Genomic DNA, 27,815 nt, shown 5'->3' on the forward strand with positions numbered 1-27,815 from the left:
AGTGTGTACAGTGGGTGGATGAAGCTAAACTGAACCAAATGAGGCGGGAAGGCATTCGTTACGCTAGAATTCAGCTATGCGACAATGACATCTACTTCATCCCTAGAAATGTCATTCATCAGTTCAAAACGGTGTCAGCAGTGTGCAGCTTAGCCTGGCATATAAGGCTTAAACAGTACCACCCTGTTGTGGAAGCCACTCAGAACACGGAAAGCAGTTCTAACATGGATTGTGATTTAACTGGAAAACGAGAATTAGAAGTTGACCCCCAGTGTGTGAGGATAAAAACTGAGCCTGAAGAAACATGCACAGGGATGCAGCCTTTGACAACTGCTTCGTCGTCCTTCCCACCTTCATCAGAACTGAATCTACAGCGCGATCAGATGACGCAGCCTATTCCGGTTTTAAAGGTGGAAAGTAGACTGGACTCTGACCAGCAACACAACCTGCAGGAACATTCAAGCACTCCTGTGTGATATGTACATATATCCAAACACATTTTTTAACTTTTTTAAATTTTGATGTGAAGTTATAGTTTTATAACGGGCTTAAGTTAAGTTTTATTGGAGAAATCTTGCCTATAATTCTATAAAGAGAAATGACATTCCACAAATGTCAAGCATATCTTTTTTATACAGATTATGCAAAGCTAAGAGTTGTATCTTATCCCGTTAGTACAGTACGTAATAGTGGGTCTGCTGCTACTTTGTTTTAAGGTGTGAGGTAACAATTCAATCTCTTCTTCAAATCAAAATGAGAACTCTCTGGAATAACAGATTCTTATTTGGCAAATTATTCACTTCCCTTGATTTTGTCTTGCCTTGCCTCTTGCCATATTTGCTGTTTTTATGATAGAAGATCAGATTTATGGGTTAGTACTGTGTTTTTATGGCACAGATTCAATTTCTACAGTAAAAATGGCATAGGCTGCAAGAAAGAGTTCCTGCATCTTGTATGTGGGCAAGTTTTTTAGTTCCAACCATAAAGAACAGGTAGTTTCTAAGGAAAATTCAGTGGCTCTCTGATTTCTTAACAAAAGAGAAAGCACAGCACTTTCTGATCCAAACAGTCTTTTTTTTTAAAAATATATATCTTATTTAAAACCCAGTGGATATTTCAGTTAAAGATATCTAAAGATGAATAGTCCTTGGTCATTCATTATCCATGGTTCATTAATCTTTCTAGAATACATGGTAAGTATGGAAGATATTTTGAGTAAAAGCGATAATGTTGACATGATACTCTATTGTTCGGCTTCCTGGCATCCTCCCATTTTGTGTGGATACCTTTGCTTCCAAAACTGATCATGACTATCGAAATTAGAGAATGAGATCAATCTTTCTGATGAGGCTGCCATATTTTGTGCATGAAACTTAGGAAAAACTCATGTTGTCAACTGGCATCAGTCTCTTCATGATAAAGATCAAGTGTTGAGACACTTCCATTCACAGTTTTAACCGGTGAATATACCTGGGTTTTATTTACTATTACTGTGTTGCTACTTTCTGATAAAGAATATAGCACTCGATTTCATCCTAGAGTTTCAGGTAGCCCAGTGCTTAGTGCCTGAGTACTTCAATTTCTTTTCAAACAGGCACTGTTCATATAGCTAGTGTAGTCTCAACTTTCTATTATTTTAGAATGTTCATGTGATACACGTTTCACTTGCCCTTAGCTAATGATATAGTAGCCCCTTTGTTTATTAAAGGAAGAGTACTCCCCACACCTAAGGCCAGATTCTTATATCTACCTGGTTATAGTGCAATTTGGAAATTTTTTTTTTCTTGGAGGGTGAGATTTGGAATATTTACGTTAATGTAGGCAAAAAAAAGATGCTGCTTTATTGTGTCTGTCACCATGAAAACGTAGCTGCATCTTCTGAAATATCAAATATGAATTTTCTCTAAAATATTCTGAAATAGGTTAAATCTTATATAAATATTACTTTGTGCAATATTGTTGTGTAGTTAATTGCATATTAGCAAAGTATAGAGGTCACTGTGTAAACCGATAGAAAAGTAACCATCAGCAAATACTGCAGTGATTAGTTACAATCTGTATTATTCCTTATATATATATATGTATATGTATGTATTCTCTGTTAAAAAGCATAAAGACAAATAGAGAAACATTTCAATGTAAACCATTTATGAATTGGAAGTGATGGTGGTTTTAGTTATCTTTGTAAATAAGGTAATTAGAATGGTATGAAAAGTAATGTGATTATTGCAAGGGTGTTTTTAAATTTGGGGTATAAATTCTAGGGTAAATTCTAGTTTATCAAGACTAGTTTTTAAGGGACCTGCCTTTAAGGATGTTTTTTTGTTATGGGGTGGGGGTGGGGGGTTAATCTCAAAGTATGTGGGCTTGGGTTATTTCTGGTTTTTGTCTTTGTGTCCAGAAGAATTTCTTAGAGCTTTACTAGGCTGTGCAAAGTAAAATTCTTCTCAGGCAACATTTGCTTTTTAAAATAATCATGAACAACAAGGTTGCTAAAGCAAAAACTTTATTTTTCTTGTCTTCCAAGATCCGATTTCCCCATCTCCCACTTGCCATCCAGCAGATGCCATCTGTCATCTAAGCTGGTCATTGCTAATAAATATGGAGACTGTCTCCTGACAGCCAGCACTGTGTATAATCACTCAGGAACCAGCGGATCTGCAAAGACCTACAATCAAAAGCAAATCCCCATTTTCCTTTAATAAAACATTCTACCCTCACCTCCAATAGAAACACATTAAAAGAGTATAAAAATGTTAAAAAATCATGTACTAATAAATTCATTGTATGTTAGGATTGCAATAGGATGGAGAGAGAAATATTTAGCTAGTAATGTATCTGGAAACTCTAAATGTCCTATGTGAGTGAGTATTAGATTTTAATAGCATGCTTTAAAGACTGATGAATATAAAAGCCCAAGTTTTGAGTTTCTTCCTGCTTTCAAAGCTGTATCCTAGTTGAGTGATACAAATGATTGCAACTTTTCTAAATTATTTGGTTTGGTGGAGTGAGGCATGGAGCAGGCAGGCTCTTTGGATTTGTAAAGTAGTGATGGCAGTGAAGTTATAACTGAAATTGAGGCTGATCTTCTTCCTTTTTGGTATATTATCCATTGTGCCAACTTTTTGAGATTACTTGCAGAAGTGACTGTAAGTTTTAGTATTTTGTGGAGCACATATTTTTAAATGTGCTGATGGAAAGGACCCAATAAACGACTACTCCTAACTTAGTCACTAGAGTGATTTTATGGTATTTATTAATAAGGATAAAAGTCTTCCCCTTGCCCCAGAAGTCATTCTGTAATTATACCAAGGTATGCTAGGAGTAGGATTACAATTCAAAAAGGTATTCCAAATTCATAAAGCAATAATAATAAAACCCTACCTGTGAGTTTCCCCCCTCCAAAGTTTTAACTCTTTAAAAATGAATACCTAGGTTTCATTGTACTTTTAATTTCCTTATTTGGCACTTACCATTCGTTTCACTGGTACTTTATTATTTTTAATGAAAGACTTTTGAAAGGTGCCCTTTCCCCTTAGATAGTTAGAATATCAGTTGACTAATATTACAAGCTCTTGTAGTAGGAAAAAGGAGCTTATTAAATAAAATTCTTTACTAAACCTTAGATGTCTTGCATCAGTCTTAATAGGCATAAAGTTCACACTTAATGACTGGAGAATCTTGTGCTTATTGCCTTCCCCTCTATAAATATTGTCTAATTTAGGAACAAGACTCTAAAATTCAAGAAAACCCTTAGTGAATATATTCTTGACCATTAATATTAGCCCATTATATTTTCATCTGTATTTGCCATTAAAAGTTTATTTGTGTTTATACCTTCAGGATAATTGAGTTTATATCTTTTTAATAAATCTGTTTTATTGTTAACAGGTTTTTAAGAAAAGAACCTTTCACTAGTACATGTCAAAGGTTCATATTTCTGCTAAGTTGTTGTTTTTTTTTTTTAAACAGGTTGTAGCTGTATTTATTGGTCATGCAGTAAGTAGAGGAAATGTATAGGATGTGTTTTTCTTTAGCATATAAGGGACCCATCCTCATCCTGAAAGTCTGTTGCTTTAAAAGCAAGTATCTCTCCATAAATATTACGGCCTTCCATTTTCCTCATACATTTTTTTAGGATCCACTTGTGCATGTAAGTTGAGACCACTGTCTCTTAATATAGCACTTTTCAATTCTCTCTAAAGAAATACTTATGTACTACTTCTATCACATGTAAATTTTCATGTAATAGTGTTTTTTGTGACTAAACTCCATTTTGATTGGCAGCTAAGACTTTTTTTCCTGTGGCTTTAATTTATCTAAGAGGTCTTTGCATATAGATGAAACGTATAATTTGCCTGGTGGACTATTTGCGTTGTGTGGCCTTAGTTTGTTTATTGACATTAACAAGTGTTTTAAAAAGGTTTTTAATGAATAGTCTTAAATCTAAATTTGTGTGAATAATCTTTTAACACAGTGCTTTTTTGTAGCTGTCTAAGTGTGTTAAATTGTTAAGCTATTTCTTTGTAAAATAGGACAATGGAATGCATAGAGGTTTTTTTTTTTCCTGTAAAGTATTTTTTTAATAAACAAAGTCTGATTTGTCCTTTCCTGATGTGTCATGACAAAATGAATAGCACACGGGGATCTAGCTGTTAAAACCTGTTGTTTTTTAATTAAAGTTCATTGGGGTGACAATTGTTAGTAAAGTTACATAGATTTCAGGTGTACAATTCTGTAATACATCATCTATAAATCCCATTGTGTGTTCACCACCCAGAGTCAGTTCTCCTTCCATCACCATATATTTGATCTCCTAAAACCTGTTTTTAAAGTATTACTTCCTTCCTAATATATCCCCTATTATTTTCTAATATTTTAGAAAATCCTGTGACTCTTCTTTCCTAAAGAAAAGGTCATAGATAATCCGGGGAAAATTCCGTCCATATTGAGGTGCGACTAGTTTTGGGGGAAGAAAAAAACCACATCTTTGGCATTTGAGGTAGTTATGTCTCTTGCTGCTTAAATTGGTTTATATCTACTAAGGATAATCTTAAATTTTTATTCTGATGATGTTGGTATTTTTGAAAGTGCATGCATTCACTGTGAGCTAATGAAGGTGGTGTGTAGATTTTTCAGATGTCGTTGATATATTGCGACAATGCAATGGATTGTTTTTCCTCATCAGTTTTCATTTGAACTCTTTTTAATTGAGGGAACTGTCCTAAGCACTGATAGCCCTTGGTTCTGATTAGTAAAGGAAAAGGAAAGGAACTAATGTTTTCTGAATAACTGCAGTGGGCCAGACACTTAATATGAGGGTATCTCCTTTAATCCTCACAGCATTTATTAGGAAGGTAACAAGACAGTCTGCAGAACACAGGTGAGAAAACTGGCTTGTGAGGTTGAAAATTTGCCTAAGATCACGTAGTTTGTTAGTGGGAGCAGGAATTTGAGTGCAATTCTGGGTTCAAAGCCATGCTTTGTTCAGTGGCAGCCTTAGGAAGCACTTGGCAAAAGTTTGGAAAGAGGCTCTTGAAAGATGATTTTCTACTTAACTGCTCTTCTCTACCAATTTACCTGATTTCCACAAACTGCCCCCAATGCCTCATTTGAACAACTAAGCAATGAAGTAAAATGTTTTTGCTATTAATGTAATTTACGTCTTAAAGCAAACATTTAGATAAAACAAAAAGACTTCGTTTGTCTTACTCTTTTTAAGTTGTCCATTAGTCTGAAACCCAACAAAACTTAGCTTTAAGGAGGGGAAAAGCTGTTGGGAAGCAAAAGCAGAAAGGAAACTACTGCCAATGTGTGCAATATAAAAATAAGCCTGGGTGAAATCATTTTAAATTCACTCTGGGAGTTAACACTTACCTTCTCGAACAGGATTTTCCTCCTCAGTAAGATGGGATAACTTCCACCTGAAGCCAATGATAAGAAATGTCTGTAAAACATTTAGAACATACTCGGGCTTTCCGAGGTGGTATCTAGTAACCATTACCTGTGATTAGCTTTACCTGACCCAAATGCCACATGCTGGGCAAGCAAGGTCACTGCTTCAATTGAGGTGAGATGGCTATTGAGGTCATATTCCACTAATGGCCGAATTATGTTTACACACACATACGTGCACATACGTGCACACACACACACGGGAGGGGTGCAAAAAAATGTACGCATTTTAAGAAAGGGAAAAAAAATTACACAGATGGCAACCACTTTGAGCACCTCTTGTAATCGCCGAAGTGTTTATAGTTTTTCCCCTTCTTAAAATATGTATACATTTTTTTGGAACGCTCTCTACATACACACACACACGCGTGTATTCACATACACCCATATACACAGAGAGGAGGAGGAGGAGGAGGAAGAAAGTGGCTTAAAATCTTATTAACATGTCCTTAAATCTTTCCTCTAGGGAGCAACTGTGCCTTTCTCCTTGACCTCTTATCAGCCTGCGTGAATTCTTACCCTAGAAACAGTACTTCCCGCCGCCACCTTCCCCCACCCGAATTTGGGAAAAGTGCCCTGGTACTGCACCAAGTGTAGCCCATCCCTTCCCTGCCCCTTGCGCACCCGAAAAGCCTAAGTCCTAGAGCTGCCGAGGGGCGGGAGGATGGAAACCACTGAGCCGCAGCCCGCCAGGCCCTTCGTCCCAGCTCGGAGCGAACTGATGCAACCGTGCGTTCATCCAGCAGCCGCTGAGAACAGACGTGCTGGGCCCGCCTCTGACCGTGGAGCCCACCGCCCCTGGCGGAAGACCGATAGGAAATAATGAAGCACAAAGAAGTGAGCGGAGAACTATCAGAATATCAGGAGCGACCTCCTTCGGGTCGACGGATGGGAAAGTCACTCCCGAGGAAGCGACCTGCCGAGCGAGCCGGGGCCGCCGCTCCCGACCGCGGCTGCCGCGCGGCTTCCCAGCCGCTGCATCCGGGAGCCTAGACCCGGGCTCCGGGGAAAGCGCGGGGGCGGAGCCACCGTCGCGGCAAACCCGGAAAGCGGAAGCCGCGGCGGCTGCACGGGGTCTGCGGAGCGGCTCTCCTCCCGCTCTCCGCCGGCTGAGTCACCGCCGGCGGGCGAGGCGCGTCCCAGCTGCTCCGAAGCCGCTGCCTCCGGGCCCTGGGGCCTCGGCACCTGACTTTCCCGGCCCGGCACAAAGCTTTTTGCCGTCGCCGTAGCGACAGGTGGCCTGCGAAGACGCCCCTCCCCTTCACTGTTTGTCCCCTTTCTTTCCCAGTTCACTCTTTGCTTATTTTAGTGTCAGTCCGCTGACCCCGCAAGTCGAGCTTGAAGGGCGCCGGGTCTGTGGCAACGGGCTCGTCCTCTGGGCGCTGCGCCGAAGGCGGCCTCGCGGGCTGCGCGGCCTCCGCGGTCTCCATGGTAACGGCCCCGCCGGCGTCACCGCCTCGGGGGGAAGATGCGGCCTGCGGGACCCGCCGCCTGGACCCCGGCCTCACGGCGGGGCCGGGGCCACTGAAGAGGAGGGTCCCGGCCGCCGGCCTGCCGGGCAGCGGGCACCAGGTGAGCCGGACGCCGGGGAGCCCGGGGGCTGGGGGGCAGCTCAGCCCCCGACCCGCCCTTCCCCGCATCCAGAACACCCTCGCGTACAATGATCGCCGAGACGCTTCTCCCGTCGCCACTGCGCCAGAGTTTTTGTGTTGTCGTCTGCTTTTGTTTTGTTTTGTTTCCCCCTGTCAAACAGAGAAAGAAATCGCAGCTCGGGGAGAGGCTGGGAGAAGCGGTTTTTGAGTTCTACCCAACCTGGGAGTGGACCTTTCCGCAGCTGGCCTCACCACGGGTCTTCCTTCCTTTTCAGTGAAGTCCCATTTTCTGGCTGGAGACACAGATGGCCTCAAATGAAAGAGATGCTATCTCATGGTACCAAAAGAAGGTAATGGCAGTATTTTTCATTTGTAAAGCGTACTTACTGTACCAAGCGCCTTCAGAGAATGTCACGTTAATTTCTCCTGAGCTTGGCGGTGCCAGGTATTCTTACATGATAGCTCTTAACATAAGTGGAAAAACTGATGGACAAGGTCAGTAGGTCTTTCAAACTCAGTTCCAGGTCCCTGAATAGGATTTTCAAGTCCCCTCCCTTCTCCAGGCTGCATACACGGTGCCCCAGAAATGTTTTGAAAGTTTAATTCTGATCAAACTATTTTTTTTTAAAGACATGAAACTTATCTGCAGTCTCAGAATAGTACTGTCAACAATCTTACCTGAGCTATTCCTTGTCTTTTATTCCTCTAGTTTTCCTTAAGAAGTGGAAATATCTTTTAATGTAGTATTTAATTTGAGATGTTTTGGACGTTGCCTTTTAATCTTTCAAGTCCAGCTACTTTAGGATTTTCAAGGAAACAGTCCTTGGAACTCTGAGAAGCATAAACATTTTCTCTATATATTGATATTTAATAATTTCTGACTTTTGTGAGGCTTGACCTAAATAAAAGGATTTCCTTTGCATCATTTAAATAGCCTGCTCCCTCTTTCAGATTGGAGCATACGATCAGCAGATATGGGAAAAGTCAATCGAGCAGACTCAGATTAAGGTAAATTGATTTCTTTGATTCCAGCTTTACTTTATTGCATTAATGTGAAGAGTGGGTTGTACTTTTAAAAAAACTGCACTTATCCACCAAATATGGCATTCTTTGTTCTTTGAAGTTTTATAAGGCAGACATCACTGCAAGCAGAAGGAGAAATGACAGTTGACCCGTGGCCTCAGTAGGGAAGTGGAAAGGAGTGGTTGGTCTGTGATGAATTAGAACCAATGTCCCATATAAATGGAGCTATGGCTTTGTACCATGTTTTCCTGAAAATAAGATGTAGCTGGACCATCAGCTCTCATGTGTCTTTTGAAGCAAAAATTAATATGACCCGGTCTCTTACTATATAAGACCGGGTCTTATATAATGTAATATCAGACCGGATCTTATATAATATAAAATAATATCAGACTGGGTCTTGTATTAAGTTTTGCTCCAAAAGACGTATTAGAGCTGATGGTCCAGCTACGTCTTATTTTTGGGGAAACGCAGTAGCTCTGGACGGTTTTACTTTGTGGCGATGTGGCCCCAGTATTGCCAAAGCTTCCGAGTTTTCAAGAGAACCTGGGAATACGCGTTTTTATGTGAAATATCCAGATGTTTTAGAGCTCTTCCCCCACTTCCTCCTCTTCCCCTGCACGCCAGATAAAATCCACTTGTGGCCTGAGTCACCTTTTCAATTACTGGTTTAGAGTATGGTCTTACATTTTTCAGGTTCTTAAGCTATTTCTACATTGCTGTTTAGAACTGAGCAGATTCTTGGGGTTATTTCATGCTGACCAAGCACCAGAAACTAATATGTGGTTCAGAATGCCAGTTTAGTAATTTATATTAAGGGACATGGGATTAAATAATGTAATGTTCCAAAGTCAGGATTGTGTGGTCAATGTGTATGGGGAGGCAAGGTGGTACAAATTAGTCATGGAAAGGTTGCTTTGGTAGCAAATGTAATCAGATGGTCTCGAGAAATGGGGAAAAGACTAAACAGTATCCCTGCCCCTAAAACAATGTCTCTCCATTGACTTTAACAGTTAAATCTACAGATTCAGGGTCTCACTTCCTTGGGAAGTGCTGAATAAGGGCTGCCAGAATCATGTTTTTGGACCCTTTTTTTTTTTTTTTTTTTTACGATTTGCTGCAGACTATTAACATTTAAAAAAATATGTGTATATAAGTGTAATACAACTTAATAGTTCTGTTTATCGCCAAATTACGTTGATTGGACTGTGATGTCTATATCTCTCATGAAATACAGTTAGCCAACACTTTTAGGGTGCCTTCTTTTTATAGGCCAATCAACTAGAAAATTGCTTTAACCACATGGTACTTGGCTAACTCTTTACAATTTTGCACAGTCCTTGATTTTTTAAAAAATATTAATAGGAGATGGGGTTACAATTTTGTTTAATAACTAAATCCGCTCCTGTTACCTTTTGTGAGCTGCTAAAAAGTATCGATAGTGAGTATGCTGTCATGGAAAGAGCACAGAACTGGCAGAGATCCTTTTGTGATCTCTAGGCGGGTGGTGATCTTGAACATGCACTGTAGTTTTTCTGGGTTTTGGTTTTCTTATCTTTAGAAGGGTTTTACTTCCTGCTGTAGAATTTCCTTACCTACCTCCTTTCCTTAACCAATTTAAAGATTTCCTCAACTCTTATTTCCAAGCCATTTTATATGTACCTTCCTATTAGTACACCTTATCAGTTATTTGTTAACCTGTGCCTGCCTTTTCATAGGCCTCAAGGGCAGGAATTGTGTTTGTCTCTCACTCTTACATCAAGATGATTCATACAAGAACTCAGTGTCTATTGCTGTATTTAATTGAACCCCATCTGTTTTGTATATTTTTAATCATTGTTGTCTCATAAGGTAATCTACCTAAGAACACCTTAATGTATATTTCTTAATTTAGCAGCAGTGGAAAGAATAAAATTAAAGACAACTCTAAAAATTTGCTGACCAATATAGTCATCAGAATACAGTCATCAAAATAGACATGGATCTTGCCTTCGTGAATTTCATGGTCTAATGGTGGTGGCAGAAAAGCCAAGATATCTTTTAAAATATATTTTAAGTCTTAGACAAAAATTGATCAAAGTATAGGATACAAAGAAGTATTTAATACAACTGAAAATAGAGAACACAAATATAAATATTTTGAAAACAAAAAAAATAAGAAAAAATAAAAAGAAACATTAAAAAACAAACACATCAGATCACAGTACAATAAAATTAGAAATTAATAAAATAATTCGAAGTTATAAAAGATATAAAGTTTAAAAATCTTGGATCGTGAAGACTGATATGAACTCTTCCACAACCATTTATTGAACAGCTATGTTTAAGGCATTTTGCTAGATCCTGAGCACAAGAGAAAAAGTATTTACAAACAGACGTACAAAACTTGTTTAAGGGAAGAGCAAGTAGCCCAATCTGATTGGAGTATAAGATATGTAGGTGAGATGATAGGTCATAAATCATTTTGGAGCTGACTTGAGTGTTTTACTAAGAACTTTAGATACTATTCCGTAGAAAATTGAAAAAGTTTTATGGCTTTGAGAGGCCACATCATACTTGTATTTTTGAAGGCTAGAAATAAAAATATAGACATAAAACCTATGGAAGTTTTCCAAAATAATACTTGATGAAATACCACTTTACATGTCTATATGAATAAAAAAATGTCTAGATTGACTAGGAAGAAAGAGTTACAGTGATTTAAGTTCACATTTGAAGAATCTAATGAAAGAACACAATAAGTCAAAGTAAAGAAGGGAAAGAAATGCCAAAACTGGAACTAAAACAGTCATTATGTATTTTTCATTTAACAAAGATTAGTTGGCTTCCTACCTACCATATGTCAGGCAGTCGGCTAGGCGCTGTGTCTGCATAACGCGCGAAAACACTCAACATGTTTTTCTCTTCATGGAGCTTCCAGTAAAGTGGGAGACAAAATAATAAAAATAATCCTACTAATGAATAAAAATGATTTTGTGATGGAAATGTTCTAAACCTTGAATGTGATGGTGCTTGTATCACTCTATGAATTTACTAGAAATCTACAGAATTAATGAACTGTACACCTAAAAATGCGTGAGTTTTATTGTATGTAAATTATACCTCAATAGAGCAACTTTCTTAAATCACACCAATAGAAAAAAATAGGAGAAATCATACTGTAATACACAAGAAATTCATACATATTCCCAAAGAAAACTGTCTTCTAAAATTTCTTAATTGAGAGAATATATTAAATCTAACATTTTCATTAATGAAAGCCCCCTCCTGACACACAAAATGAGTAAAACAAGAATGGCCCCTATGCTACTATTTAACATAATGAGCAAAACATTCTAATTCATATTATCTTTTATTTTGAAAATATTTTTCTTTGATTTTCCCTCTAATATTAGAATAACAAAACTCACTCTTTGAAAATGAAATGCTTTTAACCTAGAAAATGTAAAAGGGCTAATTGTAAGCACAGAGGCAACTTCAGGTGTGTTTGTATCATTTTATTTCTTAAGCTGGGTGGTAGGTACATGACTGGTGAGACTCTGTAGACATCTTCATTAAAGATGTCAGTTTAAACATGCATTAATCTCCATTTGATATCGAAGACTACAGTAAATGAGAGCTATTAACACCATTTTGAAAGTTGGAAAGTACAGAAAGTTAAATGTCTATATTAGGGCATGGCTATAAGAAACAAGTGAACTCCCCGTATAAAACCCCTGTATTTCTGAAAGACTCAAGAATTAGATGCATTAGATATATCTGCAGGTACAAGGTAGAACTGAAAATGTGAAAATAGGATTGTTTGAGTATATGTATAAGGAGCTATAGGCCTGTCCCCAGATTCTCTTTCTTATTTTGCATGGCCATATCGTTACCCTCATATTCCTCTGACAGAAGATTGGATTGAAGCTTGCTCTCTAAGAGGCTGAACCAGAGAAGTTTTGGATTCTGGAACACCAGTCACAAATGAGAGTGGGGTGATATACGGTATTAATGATGGAGATTAAGCAACGTCTGATGGCCAGGTTTATAATCTTCACACAGAAGACTGGAATATCTCTTTGCAGAAATTGACTAAAGGGAAAAGACCTCAGGATACTGGAAGTGAAATGGCTGGGTACCTGAGGCTCATTATTCAGAGTCTCCACCCATTGCACACTGAACTTGCATTTAGCATGTTAGTACCTTTCTCTTAAGTGTAAAAGGATAATTGAAGATCATCAAATATTTGAGACCTAAAGGAAAAAAAAGGAAGAGAAAAAACAAGTGATGCAGGAATCATGAGAAAACTATTTTTAAAGATATAATTAATATATTTAAAGAACTGGATACTATTTTTTGGTATCAAGGTAGTGTTGGCCTCATAAAATGAGTTAGGAAGTGTTCCTCATATTTGTGGTTTTTCCAGCTTTCTTCTTGTAGTTAATTTCTACTTTGATACTGTTTTGCTCCAAAAATATGTCTGATATGATTTCAATCTTCTAAAATTTATTGAGACTGGTTTTGTGTCCTAGTATGTGTTGTTTATCCTTGAGAGAACATTCCATGTGCTCTTGAGAAGAGTCTATCCATTGCTGTCAATGGAGTATTTAGGTTTCCTACTATAATTGTATTTTTGTCAGTTTATCCCTTTATTTCTGTTAGCAATTGCTTTGTATATTTTGGTGCTCCCAGGTTGAGTGCTTATATATTGATAAGTGTTATGTCTCTGATATATTGTCCCCTTTATCATTATAAAATGTCTGTCTTTGTCCCTTGTTACCGTTTTTATCTTGAAATCTCTTGTCTGATATAAATACAGCTATACCTGCATTTCTCTGCATGCCATTTGCTTTGGGTATCATCTTCCACCCCTTCACTTTGAGTCTGTTTTTGTCTTTGTAGCTGAGGTTGGTTTCCTGAAGGCAACATATAGTTGGGTCTTATTTTTTAATCTATTTATTACTCCATGCCATTTAATTGGTGAATTCAGTCCATTTACATTTAGGGTGATATTGATATATGAAGATTTTCTATAGCCCTTTTATCTTTTGTTTTTCTGGTTGCCTTGTGTCTTATCTTGTGTTTCTCTTTGCTATTTTAGTTTGGTGGTAATCTATGATTTTTTTCCCCTTGTTTCTTCTTTTTTTATGTTATGTGTCTCAGTTCTAGATTTTTCTTTTGTGGTTATCATAATGTTTATGTAAAAAATAGTTTCATAGTATAATAGTCCTTTCTCTTCTGATTGCATCTTCATTCACCTGTTCAAGTTCTGTCCCTTTTCCCCTCCCCTTTTATGTTTTAGTTGTCACAAATTATCCCTCTTTGTGCAGTATGCCTTTCCAAATTGCAGTAATTGTCTTTTTAAAAAATGCTGTTACCCCCTTTAACCTTTGTTATATATAAGTATTAATGCCCTATTCTGAAGTACAGTGGCAGTTTCCTGTTTATATCTGTCTTTTGTCATCTTACAGTTTTGTATCCTTTTGCCTTTTTGTTTCAGGTGGAAGAGCTCCTTTAAACATTTCTTGTAATGCAGGTCGTGTGATAAATTCCCTCAGCTACTACTGTTTGTCTGGAAAAGCCTTTATTTCTCCTTATCTAAAGGATAAGTTTGCCGGATATATTATTCTTGTCTGGTGATTTCTCTCTTTCAATATTTTGAATATTTGATTGTCCTCTCTCCTCTAGCTTGTAACAGGGTTTCTGCTGAAAAATCTGATAATAATCTAATGGGCTTTCCTTTATAGGTTAGTCTTTTTTTCCCCTGGCTGCATTGAGAAGTCTTTCTTTGTCATTAACTTTTGACAGTTTTAATATAATGTGTCTTGGAGAAGGTCTTTTTGCATTGAGGTAATTGGGTGTTCTGTTAGCTTCTTGGACTGGAGGGTCCAGCTTTTTCCATAGGTTTGGGAAGTTCCCATTGATTATTTGTTTGAATAGGCTCTCTGTTCCCTTCTCCTTCTTTTCTCTTTCTGGTATAGCCAATATTCTTATGTTGCTTTTCTAATGGAGTCAGGTAGTTCTCGTAGAGTTCTTTCATTTTTTAAAACTCTCAATTCTCTCCTTCCGCCTGAGTCATTTCTAGATTTTTATCTCCAAGATCACCAATTCTTTCTTCCATCTGGTCCGCTCCATTTCCTAAGCTCTATAATTCATTCTTTGCCTCATTTATTGAGTTGTTCAGCTCCAGAATTTCGGTTTGGTTTTCTTTTTATAGTTTTGATCTCTTTGGTAAAAGACTCCTTTTGTTTATTGATATTATTCTTGAGCTCACTGAACTGCCTTTCTGAGTTTTCTTGCATCTCGTTAAATTTTTTCAGAACTGCCATCTTGAATTCTCTGTCATTTAAATCAGTCTTCCATGTCTTTGAGTTTGTTTTCTGGAGACTTTTCATCTTTCTGAGCTACCTTATTACCTTAGTTATTTGTGGTGCTAGATGGATTGTTTTCTCTACCTGGGCATTTGAGGTTTTGAAATCTTTTTAAGGTACTGTTTTGCTTTTAACAATTCAGCAGGTTGATAAGTATAGGCTTTTATTTTCTTTTCCAGTAGATGGGGCTGTAGCACAAGTTTTTGTTTTCTCTTACTTGCTCTACTGGTACTTCCAGGATCTCGGTGGGGCCATGTCACCTGGGCCATGGAAAATGCCTCCCTATTCTCTGAGGAGATGGGCATCCACTCTCTGACTGGGTTGCCTAGGTCTCCGGGCACCACCCCTGTGGTGGGATGTGGCCATTGATGGGGCTCCGGACCTGTGAGTTCCTGGCGCTGCTTCCCTGCAGCCAGAGGCTGCCAGCCACCCTGTACTATCTGAAGTGTCCCAGCTGCCTCTACAGGATTCGGCTGTGATGGGTGGGGGAGGGGTGGGTGGAAGGAAGTGGGTTCCCACATCAGCGGCTTTTACTCTACTGGGTTTAGCTGCAATGTGCACTGGCCACTCAGGTTGGAGTGTTGCTTCTGCCCCTCTGGCCTCTCTGTGCTGTGGAGGGAGGGCTGTAACCTGACACTTCTGCTGCTACTGCGTCAGCTGGAGCCAGGTTGGCAACGGGAGGGTGAGTGGGAGTCAGGTTTCGTGCATCTGCGGCTTTGTAATTTCCCTGGTAATGACAGCTGCCAGCTCGTGGCTGCCACCCCTTTGCACCATGTCTCTGCTCTCGTCACCGGTCTGAGCAGCAACGTGTACTAGCCTCTCGGGCTGGAATGCTGCCTCTACCCCTCCAGCCCTCTGTGGGCTGCCGAGTGAGGGCTGCAACCCAACCCTCTACTGTTCCCGTGTCATCAGGGTCGCTGCCAATGCAGGACTGCGCCTGCGGCTCCTGTCTCTGTCCTTCCCCAATCCCACATCTGCTGCTCAAGCCACACACCCACCGTGAGATGTCTCAATGCGCAGATCTCTCAGATATGTTTGTGTGTTGTGCAGGAAATTCTTGGTGAATTATAGTTGTCTAACTTGTTGTAACTTGAAGGGGAAAAAGCAAGAGTTCTTCTCACTCCGCCATGATGCTTATGTCACCCCCTGAATGCTATTTTTTTTAAAAGGGTTATAGGTGAAAAAAGTAAGAGACCCAGAAAATAAAGACAACCTGAATAAATTCATTCGAAAAATGGGAAGATAAAAGTTGGGGCATTTTCCAAAAATATAGTACAAAAGAGCAAGGGGGAGTGAGGAACATAGAAAAGTGAGTACATTTCATGCAGGAAGTCTGGCATCCAATAAGTGTTCCAGAAAAAGGAAATACGTGTGGGCGAGAAATTACTAAGTAATACAAAAAGTTCTCCCAGAACTGGCATACACACATTTCCAGATTAAAAGGATGTTTTGAGTGCTCAGTACCTGTAGTAAGAAACATTATCATGAAATTTCAGAACTAAAATTTAGAAAAACTCAGTTCAGTCTCCTCGTGTGTTTTTCCTGTGAGCCTCTTTTCTCTACTCACATACAACACCTCACTTCTGCTCACCAAATGTGTGGAAGTTTTTTCCCCACACCAAGCAGTTCTCTGCAATGCCAGGTGGGTGTCCTACAAATTTAACTTGATTCTGACACTGTCTACCTGGAGGTAGCGTCAGATCCCTTAGGTTAAGGGCTCCGTCTCAAAAGACTGCTCCCACCCTACTTCAGGTGCCAATTGCAAGTAGCAGGTCCCGACGTTACCACCACGTCTGTCTGACTTGACTACAGATCAGAAGTTCTCATGACTCCCACCCCACCTCAGGTTTGATTAATTTGCTAGAGCCGCTCACAGAACTCAGGGAAACACTTACATTTACCAGTTAATTAAAGGATATGATAACGGGTATAGATGAACAACCAGAGGCAGAGAGACACACATAGAGGCGAGGTCTGGGAGGGTCCCCAGTGTGGGAGCTTCTGCTCCCCTGGAGTGGGGTACATCACCCTCCCAGTGTGGATGTGTTCATGACTGGAAGCCCTCCAAACCCCATACTGTTGGGATTTCTCTGGCAGCTTCATCATACTGGCGTGATCGGTCATTAACTCCATTTTCAGTCCTTCTCCCTTGAGAGAATGGGTGGCAGGGCTGAAAATTCCACGCATCTAATCGCAGCTTGTTCTTTCTGGTGACGAGTCCTCACCTAGGAGCCATCCAGGAACCCACCCAGAATCACCTCGTTAGAACAAAAGACACTAATAACACCCAGGAAATTATAAAGGGTTTCAGGAGCCCTGTGTTAGGAACCAGGGAGACACACACACACACACACACACACACACACACACACACACACACACTTTCTCTCCTTCTCTTTCTCTCTCTCTCTCTGTTGATCCTTACATCAGCTGTATGAAGTAGGTTTATTATCATTCCAATTTTATAGGTGAAGGAACTGAGGCACAGAAAAGCTAAGTAAGAAAGCCATCTCCTCTTCGACAGTAAGAAGTGAATGCATAGCATCTAAAATTGAAGAAAGCATTCTACGTACTTTATTGAGAAATCACAAGGAAGAAATAACTAGGAAGGAAGGCTGAGGCTGAAAAGAGTTGTTTTTTTGTTACTAGCTTTGTAATGTGTTTTAATAAAAAATAAAATTTCTCTTGTGAAAAAAATATATTGAATGAAGTTACTTGAGGAATAACATAGGTATATGTAATCCATATGAGATCGATGGATCGATTGATGGAGGCATGTGAATATATAGGTATGTGGATATACCTTTTATTTATGCCAGTAGCAAAAACAACAAATCTCATCAACATAAGACATGAGCTTTGGAGTCGGTAGACTTAAATATGTATTACTTTTCTTGATCACCCCCCTACCTGTAAGAAGATTGTGTCTCCACCTGTTGTCACGTGACCTGCTGAGCCTTCCTGTGGTCTGGGAATCCTGCCCCACAGACTTCCCTCCGGCTTGGTGAATGGAAGGTGACCAGACCGTGAGCTGCCCTCTCTTGACCCAGCCTTGTCCCTTCTCTTATCTTTCCTATTCAGTGAGTAGCTAGAGTGCTAAAGTTGGGGTTTGGAATTTTTCTTGGGCTTCATCTTCACCCTGATATGTCATTTTTAATTACCCAAACTTCTGTGTTTTATCTTCTAGTATCTTTTGAGTATGAATCCTTTTCCAGTTCATGCTTCTGATTACTAAGCCTGAAGGATTGGCCTGCAGGCCAGATCCGCTGGAGCGCGGCAGGCTCCGAGTTTTACATGTTTATTGTCTGGGCCTAAGTCAGCTTTAGTGCAATAGGGGCAATAGGGGCTGTAGTTGCCACCAAGATCCAGCAGGCCACAAGGCCTGAAATTACCATCTGGCCCTTTACAGATAAAACGTGTCCACTCCTGATCTAGATTACGGGAGTAGCCTTTTTAACTTTCTGTTTGTCTGCGGGCTTATTGTTATCTTGTTTGTGTTTTAACACGAATCTGATTCTTTTTCTCATATTGAACACTGTCCTCTGACTTCCTAGTATCCTTCCAATAAATTCACATTCTTGGCCTGATAATAATCTTCACAGTATGGCTTCTGCTTCCCCTCTCCTTTTTCTGTCTCTCATACTTTCATGCCTTTTCACTTCCTCTGTGCTTTCGGCCTTCTTGAACCTTCTTCAGTTTTTGTCGTGCTGTCTCTCCTTTCTGGGTCTTCTCATAGCTTTTCCTGATTTCCCCTTTTTGCTCTACCCCATGTCTATATTTGCAGCTTCTTACCCTTCAGGTCTCAGGTTAGATATTTTCCTCTGGAAATCTGGCTTTGACTTTAGAATCTGAGTTACGTGCCCTTTACACGTGTTCCTGTGGTTCAGTCCTTGCCTTTAATTGTTGTTTTATTGTTCATCATGTGCCCTAAGTCAGCGGGGACTTCTTTCTGCCTGTCTAGATGGTAGTTTGATTCTTTCAATGGTAGTAAACTGGAAATTTCAGCACACGAAGTGATAGACGTGTCATAGGGTTTCACTTGTTTTTTATTCCCTGTTAAATGCAAAGTCCAATAGCACAGTGTATTACCTCCAGTGCTTTTGTCCCTCTGCCTAAGAGGAGGAACTACACTGGTCAAGTCTTGCACGGTTATGTTGGCAGTGTTAATTTAAAAATGCCAAAGTGAGAGGCAATGAGCATTTACTTGAGATTAAAAAAATCCAAAAGCTATTTGGAAAGCACTGAATCGGGCAGAAGCCCAAATAGTGTTCCCATCAGGAGACAAAGGCAATTAGGACAAAGGGAAGGGGAACAATTAGATTAGTAGCACGTAGGCATTTCTATTGGTGCAGATTAGCTAATATAGTGACATTAATTCTAAACAATGTTTTTAATTTTGAGTCCAGTAGTCATAATACCTACTTTCTTGTTAGGGCAGGATACTCAAAACAGAATTGTGAGCCGCTTTGTCCAATCTCAAAGCTGCCATCGTAGAAATCTTTAGCTTCCCTAGCCCCTGACCGAGGACAACACTGGAGGATTCTTTTTTTTTTCCCCCAGCATCTTAAGGAGTTGTGAATTTATTTCCCAGATGTCATTAATCCAGAAGATTTTGAGATAGGAAATAAAGTATAATTGATGTAACAAAGATTTGTTTGCAAATAATTTCCAAAATGTTTATTCAGCAATGAGTTAGTTTTTAACATATTGCTTTTGATAGAAGCTCTTTATCTCTGAGGGCAAAGAAAATGATGAAATTAGAAACTATTTTTTATGGCATTGTTTTGATGAAATAGTTCAAGGTCTGAAAAAAGGAAACATAGATGGGACCAAATGAGTTTGCCCTTCCTAGGTAATGACTGGATCTTTGGATCATTTGCATGTGGACCCGGCCACACTCTGTTTATTTTTTTTTAATTCTTATGGTATCATTATCATATGTTAGTTTCAGGTGTACAATATAGTAATTTGACTTTTTTATGTCTTACAGTGTGATTGCCCCATTAATTCTAGTAGTCATCTGTCACTGTGCAAACTTATCACAGTGTTATTGACTATATTCCTCTTCACCTTTTGCGCCCAGCCCCCCACCTCCCTCCCTCTGGCAGTCATCCCTTTGGTCTCGGTTCTGTTTATGCATTTGTTTTTGTTTGTTTTTTAGATTCCACATGTAAGTGAAACCATATAGTATTTGTCTTTCTGTGACTTATTTCACTTAACATAATAACTTCTAGATCCATCCATACTGTGATAAATAGCAAGATTTCATTTTGTTAATTGCTGTGTAATATTGCTGTGTGTGTGTGTGTGTGTGTGTGTGTGTGTGTGTGTGTGTGTGTAACCTGTTCGTCTATCGATGGACACCTCAGTTGATTTCACATCTTGGCTGTTGTAAATAGTACTGCAATGAGGATAGCGGTGCATATATCTTTTTGAATTAGTGTTTTTGTTTTCTTTGGATAAATCAGAAGTGGAGTTGCTGGGTCTATGGTGGATTTATTTTTAGTTTTTTGAGGACTATCCACACTGTTTTCCATAGTGACTGCAACAATTTGCAGGCTCAAAAACAGTTCACAAAGGTTCCCCTTTCTTCACATCCTCACCAGCATTTGTTGTTTGTTAAATTATTGATGATAGCCATTCTTACAAGTGTGAGGTGATAACTCATTGTGGTTTTGATTTGCATATTCCTGATGATTAGCGATACTGAGCAGCTTTTCATGTCTGTTGGACATCTGTATGTCTTCTTTGGAGAAATGTCTTTTCATGTCCTCTGCTCATTTTTTGATCAGCTAGTTTATTTATTTTTGAGTTGTATGAGTTACTTAAATATTTTGTATATCAACCCCTTATCAGATGTATCATTTGCAAATATATTCTCCCATTCAGTAAGTTGTCTTTTTGTTTTGTTGTTGGTTTTTTTTGCTGTGCAGAAACTTTTTAGTTTGATGAAGTTCCATTTATTTATTTTTGCTTTTGTTTCCCTTGCTCAAGGGGACATATCCAAAAAGATATTAGACTGATGTCAAATAATTATTCTAGGAGTTTTATGGTTTCAGACCTTACATTTAAATCTTTAGTACATTTTGAATTTATTTTTGTATATAGTGTAAGAGAGTGGTTGGTTTTACTTATTTATTTTTTTGCATGTACTTGTCCTCTTTTCCCACCACCACTTGTTGAAAAGACTGTCGTTTACCCATTATATATTCTTGCCTTTGTTAGTAGATTAGTTGACCATGTAAGTGAAGATTTATTTTGGGACACTGTATTATGTTCCATCAATCTATATGTCTGTTTTTATGTCAGTACCATGCTGTTTTGATTACTGTAGTCTTATAGTATAGTTGGACATCAGGTATTGTGATAACCTCCAACTTTGTTCTTCTTTCTCAGGATTGCTTTGACAATTTGTATTTTGCCAGTAGTATTTTGATAGGGATTGCTTTAAATCTGTAGATTGCTTTGGGTAGTATAGACATTTTAATGATGTTAATTCTTCCTACCTATCCGTAAGCATAGTATAATATATCCTTCCACTTATTTATATCTTCTTCAGTTTCTTTCTTCAGTGTCTTAGTAGTTTTCTGAGTACAGCTCTTTTACCTCCTTGGTTAAATTTATTCCTAGGTATCTTATTCTTTTCAAGGCAGTTGTAAATAGGATTGTTTTCTTAATTTCTCTTTCTAATCGTTATTGATGTATAAAATACAACCCAGTTCTGAATATTAATTTTGTATCCTGCTACTTTACTGAATTCACTTATTAGTTCAAATAGTGTTTTTTTGTGGAATCTTCAGGGTTCTCTCTATATAATATGTCATTCGCAAATAATGACAGTCTTACTTTTCCCTTTTCAATTTGGATGCCTCTTATTTCTTTTTCTCGTCTGATTGCTTTGGCTAGGACTTCCAATACTAATTTGAATAAAAGTGGTGAGAGTAGACATCTTTGTCTTGATCTTAGAGGAAAAGCTTTCAGCTTTCCACTGTTGAGTATGATGTTAGCTATGGGGTAGTCTTATATGGCCTTTATTATCTTGGGATGTATTCCCTCTATCCTCACTTTGCTGAAAATTTTTATCATGAATAGGTGTTGGATTTTTTTCCGCATCTTTTGATAAGATCATATTATTTTTATCTTTCATTATGTTTATGTGGTGTATCATATTGATTTGTGGATATTGAACCAGCTCTGTATTCCAGCAATCCAGTTTGATGATGGTGTATGATCTTTTTTTTTTTTAAGATTTTATTGGGGGAAGAGGAACAGGACTTTATTGGGGAGCAGTGTGTACTTCAAGGACTTTTTTCTAAGTCAAGTTGTTGTCCTTTCAATCTTAGTTGTGGAAGGTGCCATTCAGCTTCAAGTTGTTGTCCTTTCGGTCTTAGTTGTGGAGGGCACAGCTCAGCTCCAAGTCCAGTTGCCGTTGTTAGTTGCAGGGGGCGCAGCCCACCTTCCCTTGCGGGAGTCAAACCGGCAACCTTGTGATTGAGAGGACGCACTCCAACCAACTGAGCCATCCAGGAGCTCTGTGGCAGCTCAGCTCAAGGTGCCGTGTTCAATTTTAGTTGCAGGGGGCGCTGCCCACCATCCCTTGTGGGACTCGAGGAGTTGAACTGGCAACCTTGTGGTTGAGAGCCCACTGGCCCATGTGGGAATCGAACCGGCAGCCTTCGGAGTTAGGAGCATGGAGCTCCAACCGCCTGAACCACTGGGCCGGCCCCTGATCTTTTTAGTGTAATTTTTTTTTTTTTAGTGTCTTTGTATAGTTCAGATTTTCTGTTTCTTTTTAATTCAGCCTTGGAAGATTTTATATTTCTAGACATTTATCCATTTCTTCCAGTTTGTCCAATTTGTTGGCATATAATTGTTCGTAATATTCTTTATAATTCTTTGTATTTCTCTGGTGTTGCTTATCACTGCTCCTCTTTCATTTCTGATTTATTTGGGCCCTCTTTTCTTACTGAGTCTGGCAAAAAGGTTTATCAACTTGGTTTATCTTTTCAAAGAACCAGCTGTTGATTTCATTAATTTTTTTTTTTTTTTTTAAGACTCCATTTCATTTATTTCTGCTGTGATCTTTATTATTTCTTTCCTTGTACTTTGGGCTTTATTTGTTCTTTTTCTAGTTCCTTTAGGTATATATTTTGATTGTTTATTTGATATTTTTCTTGTTTCTTGAGGTAGGCCTGTATTGCTGGAAATTTCCCTCTGTCTCACAGATTTTTGGTTGTGTTTTCATTTTCATTTGTCTCAAGGTATCTTTTGATTTCTTCCTTGATCTTGTTAACCGTATTCATTGTTTAATAGTATGTTATTTAGCATGCATGCATTTGTGTGTTTTTCAGTTTTCTTCTTGTAATTGATTTCTAGTTTCATACCATTGTGATCAAAGAAGATGCTTGATTTGATTTCAGTCTTCTTAAATTTATTAAGACCTGTTTTGTGGCCTAACATGTGGTCTATCCTGGAAAATGCTCCAGGTGCACTTGAAAAAAATACATATTCTGCTGCTTTTGTATGAAATGTCCTGTAAATAATCAATTTAGTTCATCTGGTCTAATGTGCCATTTGAAACCACTGTTTCCTTGTTTTTCTTCTGGATGGTCTATCCATTGATGTCAATGGGGGTGTTCTACTATTACTGTGTTACTGTTGATCTTTCCCTTTATGTCTGTCAATATTTGATTTATATATATAGGTGCTCCTATGTTGTGTTTATGGATGTTTACAAGAGTTATATCATCTTGTTCGATTTATACCTTTATTATTATGAAATGCTTTTCTTTGTCTCTTATTATAGCCTTTGTTTTAAAGTCTATTTTGTCAGATATAAGTATTGCTACTTCAGATTTATTTTGTTTCCATTTGCATGAAATATCTTCTGCCATCCTTTTACTTTCAGTCTGTGTATGTGTTTTGATATGAAGTGGGTCTTTTGTAGGCAGCACATGTATGTGTTTGTTTTTCTATCCATTCAGTCACTCTGTGTCTTGTTTGGAGCATTTAGTCCATTACATTTAAAGTAATTATTGATAGGTATGTAGTTAATGCTATTTTATTGTTTTCTGATTGTTGTTGTAATTCCTGTCTGTTTCTTTTTTTATTCTTTTGCTCTCTTCTCTTGTATGTTGATGACTTTCTATAGTGTTACGTTTTAGTTCCTTTGTATATCTCTTATAGATTTTTGGTTTGTGGTTACCATGTGCTTCATATATATCAAGCTATGTTTACTGCAGCCTATTTTAAGTTTATGGTCCCCTAAGTTTGAACACATTGTAATATACAGTTTTTAACTCACCCCTTCCATGTTTATGTTTTTGTCATTTTTTACTTCGTGTGTATGTGTTTGTGTATATCCCTTAATTTATTGTTGTAATTACACATGATCTTCCTAGTTTTGCATTTTAACCTTTGTACTGGTTTTATAGATGATTAATTCATTGCTTTTAAGTGTTTGTCTTTTTCAGTGAGAACTTTTTTCTTTCCTATATTTTCTTATTTATATGTTTGATCTTTTCGTCTTAAAGATGTCCCTTAAACATTTTTTCGTAATACTGGTTTAGCGTTGATGAACTCCTTTAGCTTTTTCTTGTCTGGGGCACTCTTTCTCTCTCCTTTGATTCTAAATGATAGCCTTTTGGGGTAGAGAAATTTTGGTTGTAGGTCTTGGCCTTTCATCACTTCGAATATTTCATGCCAATCCCTTATGGCCTGCAAAGTTTCCGTTGAGAAATCAGCTGACAGTCTTATCGGATTCCTTGGTATGTAACTAACCGCTTTTCTCTTGTTGCTATTAAGATTTTTCTCTTTGTGTTTAACCTTTGGCATTTGAATTGTGATGTGTCTCGATGTGGGCCTCTTTGGGTTCATCTTGTTTGGGATTCTCTGTGCTTCCTGGGCTTGTGTGTCCATTTCCTTCACCAGAGTAGGGAAGTTTTTGGTCCTTATTTCTTCAAATGGATTTTCAATCCCCTGCTCGCTCTCTTCTCCTTCTGGTACCCCTATGAAGTGAATGTTGGTATGCTTGATGTTGTTCCAGATGTCCCTTAAGTATCATCATTTTTTTTTCTTTTTTCTTTTTTCTGTTCCAATTTGTTTTCTCCACCTTGTCTTCCAGATTGCCAGTTCAGTCCTCTGCTTCATCTAATGTGTTTTATATATGCATTGTATATATAATTCTCTCTAATGTAGTCTTTTTTTAAAAAAGTCATTTTTATTTAATTTTTAAAATTTTTTTATTTTTCAACTACAGTTGATATGCAATATTACATTAGTTTCAGGAGTAACACAGTGTTTAGATTTTTATATAACTTATGAAGTGATTCCCCCGATAAGTCTAGTACCCCTCTGGCACCATACATAGTTATTACAATATTATTGACTGTATTCCCTACGCTTTACTTGACATCCCCATGCTATTTTATAACTACCAATTTTTAATTCTTAATTCCGTCTCGCTTTCTACCTAGCCCCTCAACACCCCCGACCTGGAAACCATCAGTTTGTTCTCTATGAGTTTGTTTCTGTTTTGTTTGTTTGTTTATTTTGCTCTTTAGATTCTACATGTAAGTAAAATCATATGGTATTTGTCTTTTTCTGTCTGACTTATTTCACTTAGCATAATACCCTCTACATCCATCCATGTTGTCTCAAATGGTAAGGTTTCTTTTTTTAATGGCCGAGTAATATTCCACATGGCCAAGTAATATTCCACACACACATATATCAAATCTTTTTTATTCATTTGTCTATCAGTGGACCCTTAGGTTGCTTTCATATCTTGGGTATTGTAAATAATGCTGCAGTGAACATTGTGATGTTCAGTCTATGTGTGTCTCTCAATCTGAAGTGAGTCCCTTGTAGGCAACATATGTATGGATCTTGTTTTCTTGTTTATTCATCCCCCTCACATGTCTTTTGATTGGAGCATTTAATCTCTTTACATTTAAAGTAATTATTGATATGTATTTAGTGATTGCCATTTTATTATTCAGAGTTTTCATCTTTTTACTTCTTCTAAAAGAAGTCCCTTTAACATTTCTTGTAATACTGGTTTGGTGGTAGTGAACTTCTTTAACCTTTTCTTTTGTTAGAAGCTCTTTATCTCTCTTTAGATTCTAAATGATAGCCTTGCTTGATAGTGCAATCTTAGTTGTAGTCCTAGCTTTTCATAACTTCTCACGTTTCATACCAACCCTTTCTGGCCTGCAAAGTTTTTGCTGAAAAATCATCTGACAGTCTTATGGGAGCTCCCTGGTATGTAACCAACTGCTTTTCTCTTGCTGCCTTTAAGATTTTCTCTCTGTTTAACTTTTGGCATTTTAATTGTGATATCTTGATGTGGGCCTCTTTGGGTTCATCTTGTTTGGGACTCTCTCTTTTCCCAGAGGTCCCTTATACTATACTCATTTTTAAAAATTCTTTTTTGTTTTTGCTGTTTCAATTGGGTGTTTTTCACTACCTTGTCTTGTAATTAGCTGATTTGATACTCTACTTCATCTAACCTGCTATTGGTTCCATCAGGTTTATTCTTCACTGCAGTTATTGTGTTTTTCATTTCTGACTGGTTCTTTTTTATGGTTTTTATGTCCTTTTTTTATGTTCTTTATTATTGAAGAACTTTATTATTGAAGTTACTGAAGTTCTCACTGAGTTCTCTATTCTTCTTTTAAGTTCACTAAGCATCCTTATAACCAGTGTTTTGAAGTCTGTATCGGGTAGATTCCTTGCTTCCATTTGGTTTTGTTCTTTTTCTGGAATTTTGTCCTGTTCTTTCATGTGGGACATGTTTTTTTGTCTCCTCATTTTGGCTGCCTCCCTGTGTTTGTTATTACGTATTAGCTAGTTCTTGGAAGGGTGACCTTATATAGTAGGTGTTTTATTGGGTCCAGTGGTGTAGTCTTCCTTGTCACCTGAGCGAATGTTCCAGGGATGTCTTTTGTGTGGGTTGTGTGTGCCCTCTTGTTGTAATTGAGCCTTGATTGCTGTTGGCACGTCAGTGGGTGGATTTGACCCTCAGACTGACTGGCTTGGTTGTGATTACAGTGGATGAGCTATTGTGTGGGGGCTGACCCCATAGAGTGGGACTCACTAGTGGGGCTCTGGTTTCTTCTGAATCCACCCTATGGATGTGTTGTTTGTGGAGCTAATAGGGTGGTGCACTGGTGTTGATGTGAAGCCTGTCACTGGATGTGTTGGTTCTGGGGCCTCTTAAGAGGGGCTTTGGTACAGGCCAAAGTCATCTGCTGCGTATGCCTGGCTATGGGCCTTCTGGTTGGAGCCACAAACTGTTTTGTGGTTGGTAGCTTCCTATATTGGGCTGGGGGCTGCTTAGCAAGAGGTAGAGGGCATGCCAAGGCCAGCTGCTGCTTGTTTGAGATTTGTGGACCTTTCTGAGATTTTAGGAAAGTCTGCATCAGGGGCCCAGGATGACTGCTTGTGTGGATTAGCTTCTGAAATAGGTTTGGCATGGTGCATGAATTGGGTGGGCCAGAGTCTCAGAGAATCACTAGGATGGGACAAGAACAGTGTTAGCCAGGTTAATGGAGGTTCAGATATGTGTGGGGGAGGGCTCAGCAGAGGATCAAAATGGTGGAGAGAGCTGCCCCCCTAGCCTTTACCCTGAAGCCTTTCAGTTCAATTCCTCCCCGTATGTCGCTGGTGCCTTGCAAGCTGCTGCCCCAGTGCTGGAGCTCAGAGTGAGTGAATCCATCAGTGAGTAAGTCCATGGTTGGGCCCTTTAAGAGGAATACCTGAGACTTCAGCAGCCCACCATCTCTGCCACAATCTTCACTGGTTTTCACTGCCAGATGGTATGGGGACTTCTTTCCCTGGCACTGGAGCCCTGGGTTGAGGAGCCTGGTATGGGGCTGAGACCCCTGCTCCT

General features: G+C 38.7%; 2 protein-coding genes across 4 annotated transcripts in view; both read left to right on the plus strand.

Moving 5' to 3' along the window:
• RSBN1 (round spermatid basic protein 1) overlaps positions 1-4,611 on the plus strand; it is a gene marked incomplete at its 5' end in the record, with an annotated part of 42,164 nt that extends 37,553 nt beyond the window's left edge. Inside the window, one exon of the mRNA XM_081026027.1 lies at positions 3-4,611. Coding sequence (XP_080882153.1) covers positions 3-476 — 474 coding nt within the window. The 3' untranslated portion in view covers positions 477-4,611. The remainder of the gene's footprint in view (positions 1-2) is intronic.
• A 2,377-nt stretch (positions 4,612-6,988) lies between these two features.
• Positions 6,989-27,815, plus strand: part of PHTF1 (putative homeodomain transcription factor 1) — a 44,665-nt gene continuing 23,838 nt past the window's right edge. For 2 of the 3 annotated variants that reach the window (XM_081026028.1, XM_081026030.1), the window contains exons 1-3: positions 6,989-7,527; positions 7,823-7,897; positions 8,499-8,555. In XM_081026028.1, the coding sequence (XP_080882154.1) occupies positions 7,853-7,897; positions 8,499-8,555 (102 nt within the window). In that variant the 5' untranslated portion in view covers positions 6,989-7,527; positions 7,823-7,852. Of the gene's footprint in view, positions 7,528-7,740; positions 7,898-8,498; positions 8,556-27,815 lie in introns of those variants that run through there. The other variant, XM_081026029.1, reaches the window with a different exon arrangement.

The sequence above is a fragment of the Rhinolophus hipposideros genome (genome assembly GCF_964194185.1).
Source record: "Rhinolophus hipposideros genome assembly, chromosome: 19".
Lineage (NCBI taxonomy): Eukaryota > Metazoa > Chordata > Mammalia > Chiroptera > Rhinolophidae > Rhinolophus > Rhinolophus hipposideros.